Here is a 23,768-nt window from a genome sequence, read left to right as displayed (position 1 = left end):
GAAGAGTATAAAGCCCTGTATTCAGACTTATAAGCCTTAGTTCCAGTCCACTTTCCTACAGGATAATCAGTGCAATAATTCTAATCTTTACACATAAACACACAAAGTGAGAAGAACATATTGCAAAGTACTCCACTGGAATCTCACACACTACCTGCTCTACCTACATCCCACTTCTATCCACAGAAATAGATACAATTTGGAGTGTAGAGTTTTTGTGCAAGAAATGCTTTGATGAAGGAGGTTTATGTTTGAAACGTCTTGTCTTTTCATTTGTGAGTTCGGTTCAATCTGGTACCGTGTATAAAAGTTTGAGATTTACCCTATAGTACCCCGTAGCTATATTAAGACCTGGAAAGTTGGAGTGTCATGCGTGACAGCTTTCTTCTCTGCTGCTATTCTGAGCTGATGATAAAAGGCACCAATGGCATCAATTTGCTGGCAGACACACGCACATTAAAATAAAAACTAAAATATGGCAGATGATTGTTGAAGGCCAACGTGGAAGGGGATGGGGGTGTCATCAGGGTGTAATCTCTAAGGTCTCATCTGACACACGTGAGATGGACGACGGGATGAGGACGGTTATCATCAGTCTGACTTAAGGCAGGGCCTTCTGAACTCCTGACCTCTTTCATGGATCCACTTGTTTGAGACTACATAAAAAAAGAGAGAAAAAAAATTGAAAACAAAGAAATAAGATGAAAGAAAGGGATTTAAAAGTTCTCCAATGTTCCAGTAAAAAGCTTCATGGTTATGAACAAAGGAGTGCCATTGTTAGTGCAGTTACTATGATGTTTAACAGAAGGAACCATTTCAACAGATTTAAATCTAAAAGAAAAATGGCAAATGATGCTGTTTGTTGCTAAAAACAAACAAGTAATGATTAACTGCAACTAGAAATGAGATGTATACATAAAAAAAGCACATGTAGTGTAAGAGAATAGGAGCTGAAATGAAGATGACCTATTGCTCACTCACCCCACTTATTGCCCATAAGTACTGGGCATGCAGCATGCCTTGTTTTGTAGTCTCCCTCTCCACTTGGGAAGAGGTTATACCAGAACACTGCTGTACCCTGCACAACAAATCAATAAAAGGAGTTTCTTCAGAAAATTGTAATAATCAGGATTGACTAAGACAAGTCCTGTTCCACTCGCATGGACATGCTGTACCTTCATTGGCTTTACAGCTGCTCCGACATCTGGAAAGACTGTGGCACCACCTGCTGCCACATCACTCATCTACAGAAGAAACATTCGCCCATGTTAGGCCACTTCTTCTAACAGTAATGTAAAATATCAGCCTCATATGAGAAGGAAAACAAGTACAAAGTTTAATTGCCCTAAACTCACTCACATAGAAGAGCCAGGTGGCAATGCGGTTCCCTGTGCCGAGCTCCTTAAAGGCGTCTGGCTCGTCTTTCTAGCAGAGATCATAAAGTATAAAGTTAGGATTAGTATGAACAGAAAACAATAAATGTTCGAGTTGCATTTAAACTCTCAGTAATCGTCTGGAAATCATTTCAAACAGCTTCCAATAGAAGGCTCCTGCTCCAGTTACTTCAGTAAACTCTTTCATTTAAAAATTGGTTTTTATATAGTAAAATAAACACTTTTTTAATTCATAGTGATTTCTTTTGTGTGTAAAAACCCAAATTAATTATTTTCATACCTCTATAAACCAGCGTTTCACAATTCTCTGTACTTTACATGACTTATTATTATTATAGATTTTATGATCCTACACATTTTACTGTCCCAAATCATTTGCCTTTAATCATTCCAGAGAAGTGAATATGTTCTTCATTCATTTAATTAACTTGATTGAATGAGATTCTTTGATAGAAATCAATGTGCAGCTCCGTGGGAGAAAATAAAGCAGTGCTGAAACCATTGCATGGGATTCCATAGGAAACTGAGATTCATATTTACTAATTCTAATGCTGAGAGCTGTTAAAGTAAAATGACAAAGTTATTCACCCGTCCAAAGTCAAAGTGCGGCTCATACTGGCCTCCGACACCATAATTAGCCACCTGAAGAAAGAGACAATATGCATAATATATTATAAATTGTAATAGTTCAGGGTAAGAAATTATTCAACCCCTTCAGTTTTGGCACATTTTATCAGCCTATACACAATAATCCATAATGTGTCATTTATCATGGATATACACTCACTGGCCACTTTATTAGGTACACCTTACTAGTTCCCGGGTTGGACCCCCTTTTGCCTTCAGAACTGCCTTAATCCTTCGTGGCATAGATTCAACAAGGTACTGAAATTATTCCTCAGAGATTTTGGTCCATATTGACATGATAGCATCACGCGGTTGCTGCAAATTTGTCGGCCACACATCCATGATGCAAATCTCCCGTTCCACCACATCCCAAAGGTGCTCTATTGGATTGAGATCTGGTGACTGTGGAGGCCATTTGAGTACAGTGAACTCATTGTCATGTTCAAGAAACCAGTCTGAGATGATTCGCGCTTTATGACATGGCGCGTTATCCTGCTGGAAGTAGCCATCAGAGGATGGGTACACTGTGGTCATAAAGGGATGGACATGGTCAGCAACAATACTCAGGTAGGCTCTGGCATTGATGCTCAATTGGTACTAATGGGCCCAAAGTGTGCCAAGAAAATATCCCCCACCCCATTACACCACCACCAGCCTGAACCGTTGATACAAGGCAGGATGGATCCATGCTTTCATGTTGTTGATGCCAAATTCTGACCCTACCATCCGAATTTTGCTGCAGAAATCGAGACTCATCAGACCAGGCAACGTTTTCCAATCTTCTATTGTTCAATTTTGGTGAGCCTGTGCGAATTGTAGCCCCAGTTTCCTGTTCTTAGCTGTCAGGAGTGGCACCCGGTGTGGTCTTCTGCTTCTGTAGCCCATCCGCCTCAAGGTTCGACGTGTTGTGCGTTCAGAGATGCTCTTCTGCATACCTCGGTTGTAACGAGTGGTTATTTGAGTTACTGTTGCCTTTCTATCAGCTCGAACCAGTCTGGCCATTCTCCTCTGACCTCTGGCATCAACAAGGCATTGCGCCCACAGAACTGCCACTCACTGGATAATTTCTCTTTTTCGGACCATTCTCTGTAAACCCGAGAGATGGTTGTGCGTAAAAATCCCTGTAGATCAGCAGTTTCTGAAAAACTCAGACAAGCCCGTCTGGCACCAAAAACCATGCCACGTTTATAGTCACTTAAATCACCTTTCTTCCCCATTCTGATGCTCGGTTTGAACTGCAGCTGATCGTCTTGACCATGTCTACATGCCTAAATGCATTAAGTTGCTGCCATGTGATTGGCTGATTAGAAATTTGCGTTAACAAGCAGTTGGACAGGTGTATCTAATAAAGTGGCCGGTGAGTGTAAGTCAAGATTTTCACAAATGTACAAAGCTGAAATTTAGATATGTAATTAGAGCTTTGAACAAACCCCTCTGGCAATAATTATCTTTTGTCTTCTTTTTGAGCAGTTTCTTTTTTTTTTTCCAGTTAGATTCTCTCATGTTTATCAGAATGAATGGGAGCATCTATGAACTGTCATATTTAGGTCCTACAAAGTTGTTTTAAGGTTCAGATCTTAGCTTTAGTTTAATGTCTGACTAATGCACTGTGAATTGTTGAGTCCAGAAATAAGAGCTAATCAGAACAAACAGGAAGCACCTGAGCTCTTTTGGAGTACCTCGTTATGGAAGGGGCTAAAGAAATGCAGAAATTTCGATTTTTTCAGAATAGCAACAAAATCATTTGCTAAAACACAGACAAACACATAATGTCGCACCTGTAGTTCCTCTGCAGTTTTGACATCCAAACCTGTAATGTCCTCAATTCTCTGATTAATGCGGTCCACCACTGGGTGCTCATATGCTGCTAACCAGGCACTGCAAGCAGAAAACCAAATCAGTCAGTCTTTCTCTGTATAAGTAGTAAAAACAGGCACAATCATATACGGGTAAAATCATCATTGCCAAGAATGAGTTTTTTAGTGATTTTTAGAGGAAATGACAGCATGAGGTGTGTAATTAATAAGCTTTAGAATAGACTAGTCTTATGTAGGGAGATCATTGCTGGGTGTTTTCCCATTTTAGTAAAGAAAAACTAGCAGAGTTAAAAGCACAATAATATGTTTCTAATGAGTAGGGAACTCATTTTCTCTAGTGGTTCTCTCCTGTTCTCCATCTTACATAACCAAAAACTGGCAACAAACTGTCATGCACCAGGAGGAACCCACTGTATCAGTGTAAGGTCTAACAATGGCTCTGAGGTCTAAGTTCTAACTCTGCTAATGAACAGCAGTAAGGGCTTGCATGTAGAGGTCTGTGTGTCCCACCAAGGAAATTCCTCCCAAACCATGACTGACCCACTGCCAAACCGTTTAATCAGTTCTCCAGTGATGGACCTGCCAAAATGCTCTCTGGCAAAATACCAATCCATAGTGTTGGGCTTTGAGCACAGGAACCGCTAGAGGAAATCAGACCCTCAGCCACCCTCATGGAGTCTGTTTCTGACAGTCTAATGGACCTGTTGAACCAGTAGCCTGCTGAAGGTCATTTTCTCTGGCTCTGTCAGTCCCTCCCCTAGAACAAAGGAGCAGATACCAATCCTTCTGCTAGGCTGTTGCTCTTCTACAGCCCTGTACAGCTTTTCTCATGTAACGACATGTCTCCTGGCATCTCCTCTATGCTTTGAAACTGCTTTGAACCAGACCTCCTTGTTACAGCATGTATAGATGTGCTATCCTGGAGGAGCTGGACTACCTGAGCAACCTGATTGGCTTGCAGATACTTCCTCATGCTACAAACATTGACAAAGACCCAAACAAAATAAAAAACTAGAGACAAATCAATCAGGAGTGACAGAAACTGATTCACTAAATGGACAAAAGTTTGTGAACACCTGAACTTAAGATTGGTATATATGTGTTTTGATCATCTGACTGCTGTTTCAGTAACCTCCACTCATCTGGGAAAATGTTCTAATAGATTTCGGAGTACGCCTGTGGACATTTGTGCTCATTTAGCCACAAAGGTGTTTGTAAAGTCAGGTGCTGATGTAGAGATGAGGTGATGCGAGGAGGCCTGGGGTGCAGTCAGCATTCACACTCATCCCAAAGGGTGTTTCAGAGATCTACAGCAGGCCAGTCAAGACCTTCCATTCCATACCATGTAAACCATATCTTCATGTAGTTGTATGGTGCACAGAGGCATTGTCATGCTGGAACAGGTTTGGGTCTCCTAGTTGAAGTAAAGGTAAAACTTAAAGTGACAACATCCAAAGACAACCAATACAATTGTGTGCCTCTGACTTTGTGGTAATGGTTTGAGAAAGAACCGCACATGGCTGGACATGTCAGGTGTCCCAATACTTTTGTCCATATAATGTATAAACAATAGGCACAGCATTTTTTTATTAAAATCAAAAGATCTGATTTAGCTAAGACATAAAATTGAGTTCAGGTGCATGAAGCACTATTGTGACAAATTTAATTGACCGGACATGAACAAGAGTAAGCGCAATACCACCTTTAATTTGAAGCATGCTGGTGGCAGCAGCCACCTGGTGGCAGCATGCATGCTAATGGCAGCATCATGTTATGGATGTGCTTCAAATCAGAAGACTAGAAACGTATGGCAAGAGCATCACCACAGAAAAAATAAATAGACACACACATCCTGACCTTCTACACTTCACCTTCAGCCCCTTACCTCTTGGAGACTCTGTATTGGGCTGTGGTGAGTTGCCCTGTTTGGGGGTCATGCACAGTGGCACGCCTGAGCTAAGAAGAAGGCACAGCGAATACAGAGAGAGAGAGAAAGACAGAAAGAGGAAAAGAGGAAAAGAGGGAAAGAGTAAGAGCAAGCATGCCCACAAAGATTTCCCATTTACATCTCATTTGGTGAGCAGCACCTGACATCTGCAGGGAACATCTGCATTTACAAGAACTAAATCAGCTCAGCCTTGCAACCCTAACATGACTAGCGACACCTAGAGGAACAGCCTGCACACTCCTTTCAAAAAAAGCACCAGTTTCAAGATGGCTGTAAAATCAGTGTGGGAAAAGCCTCAAGCCTGATTTAAAAACTAGGCTGCCCTACAAGGAATTGCAAAGGAGAAACCTAATCATTTACTGAACAACGATAACAATACAGCCATTGGGTATGCAGTCACTCACTCACAGTATAAGGTCATTTTGGCTCTTCAATAAAGACATTTGGTTTTGTGATGAACGAGAGACAAAAGATCAGAATTTCAGCTTTCGTTTGCTGATATTTTGTGTAGATTTGTCAAATAATACAGAACACATCACCTTTAATGATAGTATGCCCACAAGTATTGGAACAGATGCCACTGATCTACATTAAATTTAATTTTAAGTTTCACTGTTCTATTGTTCTTATAGTACGGTGTTGTTTATGTTGCTTTATGTAGTCCTTGTTAAAGATCTTTATTTTTCTTGTGTAGAACCTCAGGTCTCTAAGTGCTACATCTGAAGGAACATTGGTTCGTTTTTACTGTGTAGATCGTCAGTGTGCCTCTATACAGAAAGCAAGCTCCATGAAGACATGGTTTGCCAAAGTTTCAGTGGAAGAACTCAAGTGGCCTGCACAATCCCCCCAACCTCAACCCCACAAAACACGTTTGGAATGGATTTTCAACACGCTTGCAGAAGTGTGAAGTGCCCCCCTGTGTGTCCTGTCTTGCTAAAGTTGCTGAGGCAGAATGTGGTGAAGAAAATGCGCCTATAGGTGTCTTACCTCTTGCTGACACGATAGCTGGCGGTCTCCAGTATACCAGTGACAGGGTTGGAAATGGTGGCTCGGCGCAGCTGTGAAGCCAACCGGCCGAGAGGAGACGAATTACTCACTATACCAATTATGTACATTGGTTTGGGGATTAAAATGCTCCCTTTACACTAAACCTCAATGCGCCCCATTTATTTATCTTTTCAAAAAAAATGTATAAATGTAACCAAAATCAAACTCTGCTGGATTTACAAAGGTTTCTTCCAAACTTTGGTAAACCCTGCGGAATTTGGTTTGAAAACCGGAGGCTTAAAATAGTTGCGACTGATTTTTTGTGATTCCTGATTACTTATAAGTCACTCAGTATAAAGACCTTCGCCAAATTTTATCAAATAAATGTACAAAAAATGAGAATTTTACACTTAAAACTTAATATAATCCTAAATAAAAGTGCAGCAATCCATGCAAATTAAGTCGTATTCAATTTTACATTTCTAACATTACATTTGTTTTTAAATGTACACACACTTAAAGGTAGAATACAAACTTTTTCAAAATTATAGGATTTTCATTTAAACAAAATGTGTAAATATTTCGAAAAAACATTTCACACATTATATATATATATATATATATATATATATATATATTCATTTGCACTTATTTAGATAAACGAGGGCCAATATTTCGTAAATGAACGCATGTCTTAGCCTGAACCACAAGGCCACGTTGTGCTGGCAATAGCATTATCTATAAAACCGCATTACAACAGCATGTTACAGCATAACGCCACATTTGGTGTTAAACCAAATGCAGTTCTTTAGCATTAGCAGCACCAAAATCACATCTAAGTTACCTGTAATATCTTATGGCTCAGTGAGGAATTTGGGAATTCAGTGCAAAAACTAAAACACAACTTTTGGAATAATTCTTTAGTTCAGGTTGAGCTTTGTAATTAACTGATGTGTAAAATTTGTCTGTTTTTCAAGATTAGCGTATAAGATTCTTAGCGCTAGTCTTGAAAATCTGTGATCTCTGATCCATTTAATAACCAGTAATCAAATAACATGCATAACTGATTTTAAATGTAAACATTTATAACCTGATAGAGCTGTAGATCTCAAACTCACCCTGGGCTTAGCCAGTTCCTTTATTTTTTCCATTTCTCTTTCACTGATGATGTTGTGGAAGCGTACAATGCGAGGCCGGTCCCACTCATCCTCCTGTTTCACAGGGCCCAGCACATAGTACGGGTGCCTGTTGTTGTCGTAGAAACGGCAAAACAGTCGACTCTGTTTGCGTGGGGTCTGTGTGGATCAGAATGAACAGTAAGAAACTAGAAATCCAGTCCTGAAAAGCTGAACATAGATCAGTCCAGCTAATTAACTGGGTTCAATGAACAGTTAACTATTCAAAGAACATGGTTGTACACACAAACAGAGAAACAGAATGAGTGGAGATTCTTCTAGAATATGCTTTTTACTACAATAAACAGAAACTAAAAGCTTAAGATGCCCTGTGGCCTGTAAAACGCCTGAGCAGACACATTTGACTTTGATTTTAGATTAGTTGGTAGTCGGAGGAAAAAAAGAAAGTGATTTTGAATGAAGGTTCATTATTCGGATATGAATTACAGAATTACTTTTTTAAGAGTTAAGGGTCTTGCTCCGGAGCCCAGAAGCAGGAGCTTGAGGGTGCTGGGATTTGAACTCACAACCTTACAATCAGAAGTCCAATGTCGTAACCATTGTGCTACCACTTTCCTCATTAGAAACACGCATACATATGAATTTTATTTGCTCATTTTCTCTGCAATTTGGTCACCTGTAAGTCAGCCGTCCTACATCCTACAGCAGTAGCTAACTGAGGAGTCACAGTCACAGATATCAACTCGAATAAACATCTATGAAAGAGTTTGGAGTAATTCTGAAAGAACTCTCCACCACCAACTGAAGGAATATCTTTCTAAAAAATACTCTCGCTCTGTCCAGTACCAGGCCATATATGTTCTATCAATCAGCATGCAAAGACTACGGTCTGAATTATATCGGCTAAAGGCTGTAAAGTCTCTTCCTCTGTACTTTCTAAAACAAAGGAGGCACATAATGATTTTAAACTCTTACCAGCCTGAGTCCTTCACCTCTGCACAGCTGCTCGTATTTCCCCCTTTCTGTAAAAAAGCCCTTCTCCTTGTCCACCTCTCTCTTCTCTCGCTCCTTTTTCTCCTCCTCTGTTCCAGTCTGCTCAGTCTCTGCTTTTTTCTGCTTTGCCAGCTGGTAGTCAAAGTACTTCAGATTGCCATTGGCTCTCTGATGAGCTGCATCTGTACAGCAGGAAATATTATATTAGATGTTAGAAAGTTTCACATAAATAATTCACAGCCCTTTTCTACAAAGCAACAAGCATCCCATAAATTATACACTGCATTACAAGATAAACAAAGCCTGCTGAACCTGGGTTTCCATGGTTTCATTTATTTTATAGGTTTTATAGTCATAATATAAAATTATAATTTTTTTATTCATGCTATATTCATGCTATATTCATGCTATATTCATACTATATGCTTGACACGCTAGTTCAAATACATTCATTAATATCAGCTAATGCGTGTTTTATCAAAATTCTTAAGATCACCATCTGATGGTACAATTTGACCCCACAGATCAGCATTTGACCCCAATTCCCCACAGAATTTAATCTCTAAATAATGTAGCTCCATTTCAAAGAAAAATAATAACACAGATAAAAACACTTTAAAAAATGGCATCAAAACATACTGCTGGTATTTCAAAGAGCTCAGAAGGTGAGCCTACTGAAAATCACTGCAGTTTATCTTTCCATTTTAAGAAGAGCTGAACATAAATAATCCTGTTCTTTTTTAAAATAATTATATACAAATACAAATATATAAAAATACAAATATTAAAATTGTATCTTATCAGCAATTAGAATGTTTAACTCGCCTGATTTCACTAATTTCCTCATCAAATTCTTCACCTTGGGTACTGGACCAAACACCTAATAAAAAAACCCTCACCTTAACCCTGTCAGCTATAGAATACAGTAATCCCTCGCTTTACACCCGGTTTATCGCGGAATTGCATTTGCCACATAACTAATTAGTTTGGCTGATTTTCCCAGTCTTATGTTGTTTTATGTTGAAATAATGAAATGTATCAATAAAAATATAATTACTGTATTCTTGCAAATGTTCTCTGTGTGTGTTTAAAGTGTGTTGGGGGGATGATCTACGTGTCCTAATATGCCGGGCGGTTTTGGAACGTAACCAGTAAATAGTAAAATAGTAAAAATCCCCTTCATCTCCAAGATTATAAATAAAAAATGTTGTAGCACAGGATTTATGCTCATACCTGCTTGTACATAGTAATACAATTCATGAAATGTATAAGTCTGTATTTTGGTCCCATCATAACCCAGAGACAGCACTGGGTAAAGACTTAAATACCCTGCTTAAACAAACGGAGGAGTTTGTAGAGGGTATTAGACATTTTGTTACCACTATGTTGCATAATTGTACTTCATTACTGTCTGGATGCTGCATTAGATGCATAAACAAGCTGAGAAGAGAGTATGACCATGTCACCCTTTTCACTACACTGTGTCCCAGTTAAACTATTCTTTTATTATAAAATACTATTATTTCCTGATAAAGCACTGCCTGAGTAAAATTTGGTCTATGATGAACTGCAATGCATACTTTATACTTACATTTACAGCATTTAGACATTACTTTGATCAAATGGTCAAGGCTGTTTGTTGGTACCTCGAATAGTTGAGGCAGAAGTAAGAGTTTTCTTTTACAGTGCATCTGGACATTGTCCATTGTTAATGACACTATATAAATAAACCCAGCCATTAAAACATTAAGCGCTAGAGGTCAACCAGTTCATTGGTCTTGCCGATTAATCAGCACCAAAATAGTTGATTGCTGGAAATATCAGCTATCTGCGAAAAATCCACACCGATAGTTTTTCCGGGTTGTGTTATACAGTACGAGAGTGACCTCTAGAGGCATCTGTTTATTTGCAGCATCTTTTGTGTATACATTTTGCATGTTACTGTTTTTAATTATTTGGAGTGTTACTTTATGTTTCAGTTTAAATGTGTCTTTGTATTTTTTTTTTTTTATTAATATAATTCATATATATATTTCATTTAGCACATTTTCATGATTCCATACTGTTTTTCTTTTAAAAAATAAAGTTCAGTAATATTTTATCTGGAGTTATCTTTGTTTTTATCCAGGATCCATTTTAAAAACTGGAAAAAAAACAGTTGATTAATCGGTTAGCGGCAAGTACCTAGCTGTTGGTAAAATCTATCAACCTCTAGGAAGCACCATATCTAGAGAATAGTCCGAGTTCTGACAGTAACTCTATCAATTGTGAACACAACTGTGTATTTTGTTTTACAATTTAAATAATCTTATGGCAGGACTTACCGAGTGACAATAGTCTTTTGGTATACTCCAGGGCTTTCTCAAGCTCACCCTGCTGGTATACAGAGTAGCTCAGGTAGTCCAGGACAGTCACAGCATCAATGCTGGACACCTCACCCTCATCCAACTGTCTCAGAGCCTGTGCCATCCACAGCTCTGTATGATAGTAATCTGCTTCGGAGTATGCAATTTTCCCCAATTCAAAACAGTCCTCCACGGTCAGAGTGCTCTTATATGGCACATCTGCAGGCAAGCCTATGAAAGCACAAACCATCATTTGTAGCAAACCAAGTTCAAGCCAATAACTCATATTTAAGCCTGCATGACAATGTCAAAATATCCTAACTATACTTATAAGAAGTGTATTTTGCACTCTCTTTTCCCCAACTCAATCCTAAAATGTGCACTCACCAGGAAGATCTCCAGTGGAAATAGCATGTGTTTCCAGTTTGTAGGTGTCCTGAAGCCGGAGCAGAGCTTTGGCTGCTCCCGTCTGATCCTCGTCATTAGGAAAGTATTGCCGCTGGATTGTTAGGTTGGAAACAAACCCTGTATAAGATGAAAGATTTGTTTATTTAATACATTTAGCCTCACCAGACAGAGTTTAGGATTCAATTAAAATATCCAAAACTGAAAAGTGGGAACTATTAACTTGTATTTGCTGAAAACAATTGAAATTTGGGTTTGAGATTAAAAGATGAATAAGCAGAGAGTTAGAATTGTAACTTTTATTTCCTGGTATTTATATGTACATGTGCTAAATGACACTGAACAAAGCATTTTGTATCAAACCACCCAGTCTGTAGGTGAGCAGAAAAGCTGGATCATGTGACTGACAAGAGTCTCTTGTTACCCAGGTGTATCCTTTTAGATTGAAGGTTTCAACAACGAATGGCTCTCAACATCAAATCTTGTTGAGTTTTACCTTCAGTGTCACCTCTGAAGATTGATTTTTAAAAAGGATAAGCCAACATGGAGATCTATGATAGAAACACGAGCCAGTAGGAAATGGAAGGCTAGATTTTAATCTGCAAATAAATACAAAGACATGCCACAAAAGCTCTGAAACCAAAGTGAACCTGTAACAAAAGCGAGGGAAAGGCCAAAAGCGTGAAAAAGAAAGAGTCTGCTCATAATCCAAAACATAGAAACTCATCTGTGAATGTAAAACAATCACCAGATCTTAGCCAAACTGAGTATTTCACCCACTGAAGAGTAGATTGATTGGAGAAACCACCCACAAACCACAACACCTGAAAGAAACACTTTAGTTTACTTTGAGATTTACCCGTTCCTATACTTTTGCTCATTTAACAATTGGATGGTCTTTTGTGTTTCATGTTGTTCAACAAATGTAGATATAAAGACCAGGAAATGAAGCTGAGATTCTGAACTCTCTTCCCAAATTCATCTTTTCATCGCTTTGTTCCAATAGTTTCGGAGGGAACTGTATGCAGTCCAACGCAACCTTGACAGAACGTTTAGCATGGAGTAAAACATTTTTAGGATCTAAAGGAAAATAGATGAAACACTGACCATCAGACATGTCCTTAAGCACCAGGTCTTCTATTTCACCCCACTCTGTGTTCAGCCTTTTCATCAGTTTGAAGGCATTGACTGGGTGACCAAGGAAACCCTCAGGGTCGATTGTGGCAGTGGCTGTTAGTGTCTCCAGTTTCTCAGCCCAGCTGGAAAACACATTCACACCTCCATGAAATGTTTTACTTAAGAAGGAGGCTTAAGATGGTCTTTTGTTCGTGTCAATAGAGAAGACCATCTTATTGAGAAACAAACATGATGCACTGATGTACAATTGTATAATGTGAACTGTCATGAATCAAAAGGCTTCATTTTCATCAGTTTGCATTAGTTATCAGTTGAAATCCTGCTGATGCTGCATTACACGAGCTCACAGACACACAAGTAACTGGTGTCATTGTAATTAACAGATTAGAGGGTATAGACTTTAGAGCATTTCTATGTAACAATAAATCGTATAACACTCTGTGACTCATATATTTCTACTCAAAGTGTCTACTTTGAAATAAGGTTTCAATGAGCAAAAAAAAGGGAACACGGTCAACGTCTTACAGTTTGACCTGCTTCAGCTTTCGCTCTTCAGCTCTGATATAGTCCTTCAGAGACGTCACCAGGTCCTTCTCTACGAACAGCAGATCTGTCATTTGGCCTGTTGACATAACATGCATAAATAGCATAAATAGAAGGGTTTAATTGCATGTTATGCTAAATGAATAATGATGCAATGGACTTAGCAATCCGTTTTATGAATATCAACAGACCGATAGACGTGTAGACGTCATTTTGGGCGGAGCAGGAGGGAAGAAGTGAGCTGATCAGCAACACACACCAGACACTCCAAGTCCCCATCTAGACACATAAATATACAAAAATTATATAGATTTTTACACTACTAAATACATTAGTGTGGAAACATTGGACAGGGTTAAAAAGTTAAAGTTAAAAGTTAAAACCCCATGCATTCTCCTGTATACTTTAAATTGCTTCACCTTATACAATGGCTAGGAAGCATTGTAACATGTCACAGCTACAGCATCCCGGGATTCGTTGGAGATTCAAGTCAACTCAAGTCAAGTCAAGTCAACTCAACTCAAGTCAAGTCAAGTCAAGTCAAGTCAACTCAAGTCAAGTAGCTTTTATTGTCATTTGAACCATATATATCTGATGCAGTACACAGCAAAATGAAACAACGTTCCTCCAGAACCCTGATGCTACATTTAACAACATAAAGCTACATAACAGAAAAACACAGAGCACAGGACTAGTAAGTGTCCTCGCCACATAAAGTGCATCGTCTGCAACCTGGTGCAAAGACAACAAGACAGTGTAGCACAAAATATCGCCGCCATTAAACCTGTTGTATATTACACAGTGCGGTGTGTAAAAGAAAACCGAGTACAGGAGTGAACATTGTAATTTACAAAATATGTATATGTAGCGAGCTCCGATGTCTTGCATTCTGACTCCATTCTACCTTAGCCAGTATTAACTTTTTAGCAATTTGTGCTACAAAAATTATGTTAGTCTTTCAAATTGAAGCTTTTGGTCTTTTCTCCCCATCTATGAGGTGGAATCAAAAAGTTGAGATTAGCTCTGTTTACAAGAAAGTATTTATTTATGTTTACATATCACTTTTAAAATAGCCCCCTTACACAGCAATACAGTGCCCCCAGCGTTCCTGCCACTTCTGGATTGTGTACTGGAAGTCTTCCTCTTCCTGATTGGTGAGAGGGTGAAGTCCACTAGAGTCAAATCTGGCGAGTAGGATGGGTGCGGAAGTGAGATCATGTGAACTGTTCACTGACAATCATCATGCACAAGTTGCTGAATGGTTACAACATTTTCGGGGTTTGATCTCGTTCCTTCCATTAGTCTCGAAACGTTTTGATGCCACTTCGTAAATTACTTGAGCTCCAATGACCCTGGTTCCCTCGCTTTTTCACCACTTGTTCTTCTTTGGTTCTTCATGTACCACTTTTGATCAGTAGTAAATGCTAAAACTGTTGTTTCTTTAGCTTGTCTGACCATCAAGTCGGTCAGATCGCTGACACTCACTCATTACTCCTGCTTCCAGCACAGATCATAAACACCTGTCAAGTTGACATAATTGATGATGCAGGAGAAATAGACAGGAGTGAAGACCTGAGCAACTCATAACAAAATGACTGGTTCAGATCATCTGCTAAACATAAACACAAAAGTCCTAAGTAAAAGGTTTCTTGAATGTCAAATATTATGAGTATCATATGGACCCAGTTCCTTAAGTACCCTTCTGCAAGAACTGTTAGACGAAGGAAAGTCACCACCGCTTTGCACTATGGTAATATGAATGTTACCAAATTGTCCCGGCTTTTCTAGAAGAAGCGAGGTACCTGTGTCCACTACACCATAAACTTTCTTTTCGGCTTCTCCCGTTAGGGGTCGCCACAGCGGATCCTCCGCACGTTTGATTTGGCACATGTTTTACGCTGGATGCCCTTCCTAACGCAACCCTCCCCAATTTATCCGGGCTTGGGACCGGCACTAAGAGTGGCTGGGGATGGTTCCCTGACCGGGAATCGAACCCGGGTCGCAGCGGTGGGAGCGCTGCATCTTAACCACTAGACCACCAGGGGACCTGTGTCCACTACACCATGTTCCCCTAAAAAAAACCAGCCTGAAAGTTCACCCAGAGGTCCTTCATCTTTAAACCATGACATGTCAAAGGCAGTGGGCAACTCCAGGAAGTCTGTGCTGCAGACAGTTACATTGAAAATTCTCATCGAATGGGCATGCAAGCTTTCGAAACCAGACTTTGGAGCAAGAAGGTGAGTCCTGTTTACTTTAAATCAGCCTTTTTCAGGATGAGGGAAGAACATAAACAAATAATGTTAATTATGTAAATGTAAGCAAAATGTTTCACTTCTTCTTTATGGGACATTTGTCACATCCAGCCTTCATTTTCAGTGTAAATATTCAGGTCTTTTTCTTAATAATGCACACAATAAACATCAATAAAACGAGGCTTTTTACTTGTCACATGTACATCACAGCAGAGTGAAATTCTTTCTTCGCATATCCGAGCGATGTTAGGAAACTAAAGTCAGAGTGAATGGGCAGCCGTGATGCAGCACACCTAGAGCACAGAGTGTTAAGGGCCTTGCTCAAGGGCCCAAAGGCAATACTGGGGCTTGAACCTCCCAACCTTCCAATCAATAACTTAATCACTGACCTACATTTATGACAACTTACAGTTATCTCATTCATACAACCGAGCAGATATGGGCTTGGAAGCCTTGCAGGACTGGCAGCTTGGTGTGGCCGGGATTTGAACCCACAACCTTCAAATCCAAAGTCCAGAACCACTAAAACTACCACCTCCCCACCTATCATATCATACATTTTTAATTTGGCTTCATTTTTCGAATCTTGCTTCATTTTTCGAAACCATGCTGAGCTCAAACTGGGTCCAGAACCAGATCGGTCTCAGTCTGGCTGTAACGATCAGAACCAGAGTGTGAGATCAGTGTGTAAGGGTAAGGAATGTACACATGCTTCAATAAGACGACAGGGTGCCACGTCCCCAGCCCAACCCCCGTATAGTAAGAATACAGAGCCCCAGGGAACAGGAATGGAGGAGTACAGGAGTGGAGGAATGGAGAAGTGGAGGAATGGAGAAATGATCTAACCTGTTTGTTAACCGGTATAAAGAAAGATTTTATTCCCAGAGAATTCGTTTTCTCACTCAGGTTCACATAACAGCCTGGATTTCTACACAGAACAGTGTCTGGCCTAAATCCGACTCGCTGTAAACAAACACAAACACGTTGTGTTGGTGAAGTGATTATGTGTCTGATCATTATTTATAGTTATACCCCCGGATTGTGTCGGATTCCTGATTTCCGGATTGCGCAATCCAGGAAAAGTCTAATGGACCGAATCTGCTGCAAAAACTTTCTTTCCTCGAAATTGGCGCTGAGCTCCGACACCTTGGCTGTGTTACAATGTTACAATGTTACAGTGTTACAGTGTTTCAATAACAAACACTGCGCACATGAACCACGTTACAGAGAGATGCAGTGAGGAGAGGAACATAATAACAATAATCATCATAATAAGAATGATGATATCAACATAACATAAAAATCCAGCCTTCAATGCTTTTCCTACTGCGATATATTCAGCCAACAGAGAAATTTCTAGACTCTTCCAGTCTCCCGTTTACAAAACTTGGTGTGTGTGTGTGTGTGTGTGTGTGTGTTTTATACAAATAGAAATAAACTTTTAAAAAAATAATAAAAAAGAACGTACCGTTATTTTCCGCATAATTCTGTAGACCAAACCAGTGGATTACTGATATACTGCCCTGTTTCCAGTCGGACCCGCTCGGATCCAGGGACTGCAGCGCTGCACAGTGTCGCCCCTGCTGGCGGAATGATTATACTGCACTGCTGACTTTTAATTATTATTATTATTATTATTATTATTATTATTATTATTAAATTTTTTTTGGAGGAAGGAAACCAGGCGTGGACATGGCATCGAGTTTAGGGCAACTCTGTAAATGGGTTCCTTCCCCAGGTTAGTTCTTATAATCATGAGAAAAATTGAGAAAAAATTAAACAATACACTAAAACCAGAAACAACAAAAATACATTTATAAATAACTTGTGATTACTACTACTACTAATACAAATAAAATCAATCATCTAAGATATTCCTTAAAATAATGGTATCTTTCTTTATCTGACCTGTTTTTGTGTGCTTATCATTACTCCGTACAGCAGGGGGCGCCCTGATCCACTAATCACACTCCGGCGGCTTGGGAAACGGGAAAATATGGATGCCTCCTTGTTAGAACCACGCTGTTCAGTTACCTGGTGTAGATACAGTTTCCACAGTGACGTCATATCATCACGGCTGGGAGCAGGAATTTCAGACTTCGAGTTGTTAATTGAGAATTTGAAGTTATTTATTATCCCATGTGTTCGTTTATTGGAAAAGGCAGTTACTTGAGCAAATGTACAACAAACCGGAAATGTACCGGAAATATTTACCAGATAAAGTCAATAAATAACCTTCCTTACATTCCGAGACTAACACTGTAAAAATTTAATATTGTTAGGTTGTATCACTAATAGTGTAACATTTAACACTGTAATATCGTAACACAAACATTGTACCATTGCAGAACATTGTAACACTGTAACATTGTAACACCAACATTGTATCATTGCAATATTGTGATATTGCTCATTTATACTATTTTAGCAACTGTAACATTGTAACCTTGTGCTATTTCAACGCTGTAACTGTAATATTGTAACATTGTAACACTGTAACTGTAGCACTATAACCTGACATTCAAATGTAAAGTTATAGTGCTAGAGTTACAGTGTTACAGTGGAAGCAGACTGGGTGCTGTTACAATGCATGTAGACTGCTTTCTAAATGAAACCTGTCTGTATACTCGAATCTGATTGGCTGGAAAGTGTGCATTCAAACCTTAAAACACACAGTTCTAATTAGCTTCATCCCCATTCTACTGCCTTTTATACAATTGTAACCTTAGTAACATTTAATATATGACATTACAAATCAAACATGTTGCGTTACTAATCATCCCTGATATGTTTATCCTGAATGAGTGAACCAGAGACAACAGTGACAAAAACTAACTCTCTGAGATGATTATAAGGAGGAAATCTAGAAAGAATCCAAACTCAAAAGGGAACTCATCCTCATCTGGCTGTTTTATTGTATTTTGTACTGAGTTTATAGCTACAAAGGTTGATGCATCAAACTCAGAAAATTTAAAGTTTATACATATAGGGGTGTAACAGTATTATATTTTATACAAAATTTTAGTAAATGAAAATACAATGGAATAAATCGAAATTAATTAAAAAAAAATATATTTAGATTAAACTGAGTAGTTAATTAAATGGACACAGGTTCAACTGTTCAAATAAAATTAAATAAATGGAAACATTTTATTAAATAATTTACATTTGTTAGACGCCATTTGGTTAATACAGATGTGTGTTTAATATCTAATATTACAAAGATGTTCTACTTAACTTATTTCAGCAGACTTTAACAAGTCTTCATTCCTTCCATCTTTCATTCATTCCCTCCCTATTTATTCAGAACTGTCAGGATTTTCTTTTTAAGAGAAATTCTTGAAGCTGGACATAAAAAAAAAAAAGGAATCCATATCGCTTGGCTGTCGTTAAAAACGTTGGCAATGGCAGGAAGTGGCAATGATTTTGTACATTTGTATCTGTTCTGAATGTACCTTAAATTAATAGTTTTAATACTCTAATCAACATGGACAAATATCAATGCTTTATGCAAATGTTTATTGTTACCAAACCAAACTGAACATAAATAAAACTAAAAATAAACTAAATATTCTTGTAAATGTTTTAAAGTAATTTTGATGGTTTAAATTATGTAAATCATCAGGAGACCTTTGCTATGTTTCCACACGGATGGTTTTAATTGCCAGATGTGCGCGTCATGGCGGATTTTGGTGCGGATTTGAGACTTGTTTAATGATTTTCAGTTTCCTTTATATTGTGTAATAACAAATCTCTCCATGAAGATCTCACTGAAGGAACTGAAAGATGCTGAAGGATTTAAATATGTACATTTCACTGATGTAAATTGTTGCTACTGTGGAATATTTGTTGTCTGTACAGGTTGACCGTTTTTTCTCAATCAGATTCTCATATCTTGCAAAATGTACACTTTTCATGTACAGACATATTTGCCTTAGAAACCACAAAACAGGATGAATGCTGTTCAGTCATGTAAAACCATACCAGTGAAGAAAACAACATTTATTACATTTACACTTTGCCAAAAGCAAAACCAGTACAAGTGCTACAAAAAGTGTATAAAGACCTGCTGACAGAAGTTTAGGATCATTCTGAAATTAGAACTGTCCATATTTATTAAATCCTCCGTACAAAACATTGTTCTGTTGTTACAAACGCGCTCTAATTTATTTCAAGCTGTATTTTATTCAAATAAACTACTTTTTTTACTTATCAACTAGCCATAGTTCTGTACAGCATGTGTTTTAAATGACTTCTTCAGGGGTTAGATCTCATACAGCTCTGTAAAGCAAGAAGAGCAACTAAAGCTTCATCATCAATCTAATGCAGTCCATATTTGGCTGAATTAATAACAGAACACTAATTATTTAATAAACGAATCCCTCGGTGACCTGAACTCTTTTCTGTACGCTTCTGGTGCGAAGTAACAAAAACACCTCAGGCATGAGTTAGAAGAAGTGCATTTATAATACTGTCACACAAATGTCTAATTCTAGACTAATTCAGCTTAAAGGAACGTGTATAGCAACATGTTTCAGTTGAATGAAATCTTCATATTGGTCTGATACAGATGTAATATAGAACTGGTCCATTTCCAACACTAATTACATAAAAAGCTCTAAAATGTGTTTCTGTCTGAAGTGTACAAGGCAGTAATGTGAGAAGACTGAACTCAATCTAAACAAAACTGGTTCATGTTTACAATCTTCAGTTTTTCTTCGCCTTTTTCCCCTTGGAAGACTTCTGGCAGTACTTGGCCTCCAGATCTGCCATAAGAGAGTTAAAACCTTTTTCTTTGGATTTCTGTCTTTGCTACAAAGAGACGTAACAGACAAATATTACAAATCAACTGTTATAACAAACAAGTTAAAAATTCCATATTAGGTGCATCGATAAAGAGAAATGAGGCAGAGTGGAACTGTATCCTTAGGTGCATAAATTGGGTATATGTGCCATTTGTACACTTTTATTATTTAGCAAGTGATCAATAATTTCTGCGCAATATTTGATGCGCAGATCAGATTTGACGTTTTCTCAGCACCGCCGCTGCTACGTGAATACGACGCGTCGCAATTCAATTCATTTTTATTTGTATTGCGCTTTTAACAATGAACATCGTCTCAAAGTAAACAAAGTTAAGCTTTACACAGATAATGTGGTGATTAAAAATTAATATGTGTAAGTTTGTCCCTGATGATCGAGCTGGTGGCGACTGTGGTGAAGGAAAAACTCCCTAGAACAACATAATGAAGAATCCTTGAAAGGAACCAAACTCAAAAGGGAACTCATCCTCATCTGGGTTGCACCGAATGTCCATTTATTACAGATAAACGATGTTGAGGTGCAGTGATGGTGATCAGACGCAGTCCTGAGACTACAGAGACCGAGGAAATAAGAATGAACGATCTGTACCATGTTGAATTGCAGCGTCATCGTTTTCCCGCTGCATCTTGTTGGATTTGCTTTGAGATGTGAACTGCATCGGCCTCAGTTATGGAGCTGCACATCCCAAATGCAGTATACGCGATTCATAGGAGCGCCGCACATTTTCTTTTGCATAAATCGGTTTGATTTGATAAACGTTTAGAGCGAACTCAAAAGATTTCTCTGGAGTCGAGGTAAACAAATTAGTCAGGTGGAAGAAATGTTAATCGACTAAATTAATTTTATTGTTTGCATTTTCCTAAAGCTGTTAGTTCTTGCTGGGTCGGTTTGCTTTTAAAGGAGAATAACATTCTCTGGATTCTTAATGAACTTTTTTCTTGTGAATGAAGTTTTTATGAAGTTAAACGACTGATAGTTTAAAGATTTAAAAGGCTGTAGCCTGAAGCGCAGGTCAGTTAAAATACTGCTGACTTTTTTTGGTTTATGTTATTTAATGTCATCCTGCCCCACAAGTTTCTCCAGGCATAGTATTTCTCTCACCTGGATCATGGCTACCAGGCTGTTCTCTGAACTCAGCCCCATCTCTCTTTGGAGCTCCTCAGCCTCTTGTTGCTCCTTCTCTGCCTAGACAACGCAGATGTGCAACATTAATGCTACAAACAGACAAAGTTCCACATGCAGGCTGAAAAGTTTAGATGAAGGACAAACCACTGACCTTCCTCCTGCGAGTGGCTTTTTTCTTGCCACATTCATGAATAAACCCTTTGTACCCTGGAACTTCTTTAGCATCTATGATTTGTTGAATGATCTCCCGCACACGAGGCTCATCTTCATGAGTTCTGCACTGTGCTGCCTCCATGATGTGGTCCATGTCTCCTTTATGCAGCATGTAGAGCTTCTTTAGGTCCTGCTTCTCTTCCTCAGAGTCCTTATACTGCTTCTCAAAATCAATGATGTCCTGCAAAGTTATCTGAGAGACACAACACAGTGTTTATATGATAGCAAGACGTTAGTTTGGCACGATGGGAGAATAATTCATTCAGATCATTTCTCCAGATGAGGCTCCGACTGTAAAACGAGACGGGGGGTTTGGTAAAATAATTGGACTCACTCTGCCTCATCTCTGAGCTAACACAGAGTCACAACCCTGCTCTAAATCTCACAGCCAACAATAATCATCTACTGATGGGACCCATGACCAGACTGGCAGATCTTTTAGTGCAATCACCCCATAAATATCTAATGCCACTAAAACTCAATGCGTCTCAATCACTACAACTCCCTGTATCTCTCGCTCACCACAACTCCCTGTATCTCTCGCTCACCACAGCTCCCTGTATCTCTCGCTCACCACAGCTCCCTGTATCTCTCGCTCACCACAACTCCCTGTATCTCTCGCTCACCACAACTCCCTGTATCTCTCGCTCACCACAACTCCCTGTATCTCTCGCTCACCACAACTCCCTGTATCTCTCGCTCACCACAACTCCCTGTATCTCTCGCTCACCACAACTCCCTGTATCTCTCGCTCACCACAACTCCCTGTATCTCTCGCTCACCACAACTCCCTGTATCTCTCGCTCACCACAACTCCCTGTATCTCTCTCACTACAACTCCCTGTATCTCTCTCACTACAACTCCCTGTATCTCGCTCACCACAACTCCCTGTATCTCGCTCACCACAACTCCCTGTAACTCTCGCTCACCACAACTCCCTGTATCTCTCTCACTACAACTCCCTGTATCTCTCTCACTACAACTCCCTGTATCTCTCTCACTACAACTCCCTGTATCTCTCTCACTACAACTCCCTGTATCTCTCTCACTACAACTCCCTGTATCTCTCTCACTACAACTCCCTGTATCTCTCTCACTACAACTCCCTGTAACTCTCGCTCACCACAACTCCCTGTATCTCTCTCACTACAACTCCCTGTAACTCTCGCTCACCACAACTCCCTGTATCTCTCTCACTACAACTCCCTGTATCTCTCTCACTACAACTCCCTGTATCTCTCTCACTACAACTCCCTGTAACTCTCGCTCACCACAACTCCCTGTAACTCTCGCTCACCACAACTCCCTGTATCTCTCTCACTACAACTCCCTGTATCTCTCTCTCTCTCTCACCACAAATCCCTGTATCTCACTCTCTCTCTCTCACCACAACTCCCTGTATCTCTCTCACTACAACTCCCTGTAACTCTCGCTCACCACAACTCCCTGTAACTCTCGCTCACCACAACTCCCTGTAACTCTCGCTCACCACAACTCCCTGTATCTCTCTCACTACAACTCCCTGTATCTCTCTCTCTCTCACCACAAATCCCTGTATCTCACTCTCTCTCTCTCACCACAACTCCCTGTATCTCTCTCACTACAACTCCCTGTATCTCTCTCTCTCTCTCTCTCTCTCTCTCTCACCACAACTCCCTGTATCTCTCACTACAACTCCCTGTATCTCTCTCACTACAACTCCCTGTATCTCTCTCTCTCTCTCACCACAAATCCCTGTATCTCACTCTCTCTCTCTCACCACAACTCCCTGTATCTCTCTCACTACAACTCCCTGTATCCCTGTATCTCTCTCTTTCTCTCTCTCTCTCTCTCTCTCTCTCTCTCTCTCTCTCTCTCTCTCTCTCTCTCTCTCTCTCTCCACAACTCCCTGTATCTCTCTCTCACCACAACTCCCTGTATCTCTCTCTCTCTCTCTCTCTCTCTCTCTCTCTCTCACCACAACTCCCTGTATCTCTCTCACTACAACTCCCTGTATCTCTCTCTCTCTCTCTCTCTCTCTC

The 23,768-nt window shown here is 39.4% G+C and overlaps 2 protein-coding genes across 2 annotated transcripts in view; both read right to left on the bottom strand.

Annotated features, from left to right (window-relative positions):
• Position 1: 1 nt before the first annotated feature.
• p4ha1a (prolyl 4-hydroxylase, alpha polypeptide I a) lies at positions 2–17,164 on the bottom strand. The gene is given in 16 exon segments (XM_083557126.1): positions 2–606; positions 608–656; positions 982–1,078; positions 1,176–1,244; positions 1,360–1,425; positions 1,983–2,036; positions 3,800–3,899; positions 6,774–6,844; positions 7,892–8,068; positions 8,885–9,084; positions 11,227–11,478; positions 11,635–11,772; positions 12,760–12,911; positions 13,315–13,411; positions 13,524–13,611; positions 17,053–17,164. Coding segments are annotated over 16 exon segments (1,686 nt in total). The 5' UTR covers positions 17,068–17,164; the 3' UTR covers positions 2–545.
• A 2,407-nt stretch (positions 17,165–19,571) lies between these two features.
• dnajc9 (DnaJ (Hsp40) homolog, subfamily C, member 9) overlaps positions 19,572–23,768 on the bottom strand; it is a 5,745-nt gene continuing 1,548 nt past the window's right edge. Inside the window, exons 5-7 of the mRNA XM_083557411.1 lie at positions 21,685–21,951; positions 21,510–21,593; positions 19,572–20,396 (exon numbers count right to left, since the gene is read on the bottom strand). Of these exons, the coding sequence (XP_083413537.1) occupies positions 20,292–20,396; positions 21,510–21,593; positions 21,685–21,951 (456 nt within the window). The 3' untranslated portion in view covers positions 19,572–20,291. The remainder of the gene's footprint in view (positions 20,397–21,509; positions 21,594–21,684; positions 21,952–23,768) is intronic.

This window comes from Silurus aristotelis (assembly GCF_946808225.1).
Source record: "Silurus aristotelis genome assembly, chromosome: 12".
NCBI classification, from domain to species: domain Eukaryota; kingdom Metazoa; phylum Chordata; class Actinopteri; order Siluriformes; family Siluridae; genus Silurus; species Silurus aristotelis.
The sequence above is the reverse complement of the archived record's forward strand: the minus strand, read 5'-3'. Positions and strand labels throughout refer to the sequence as shown.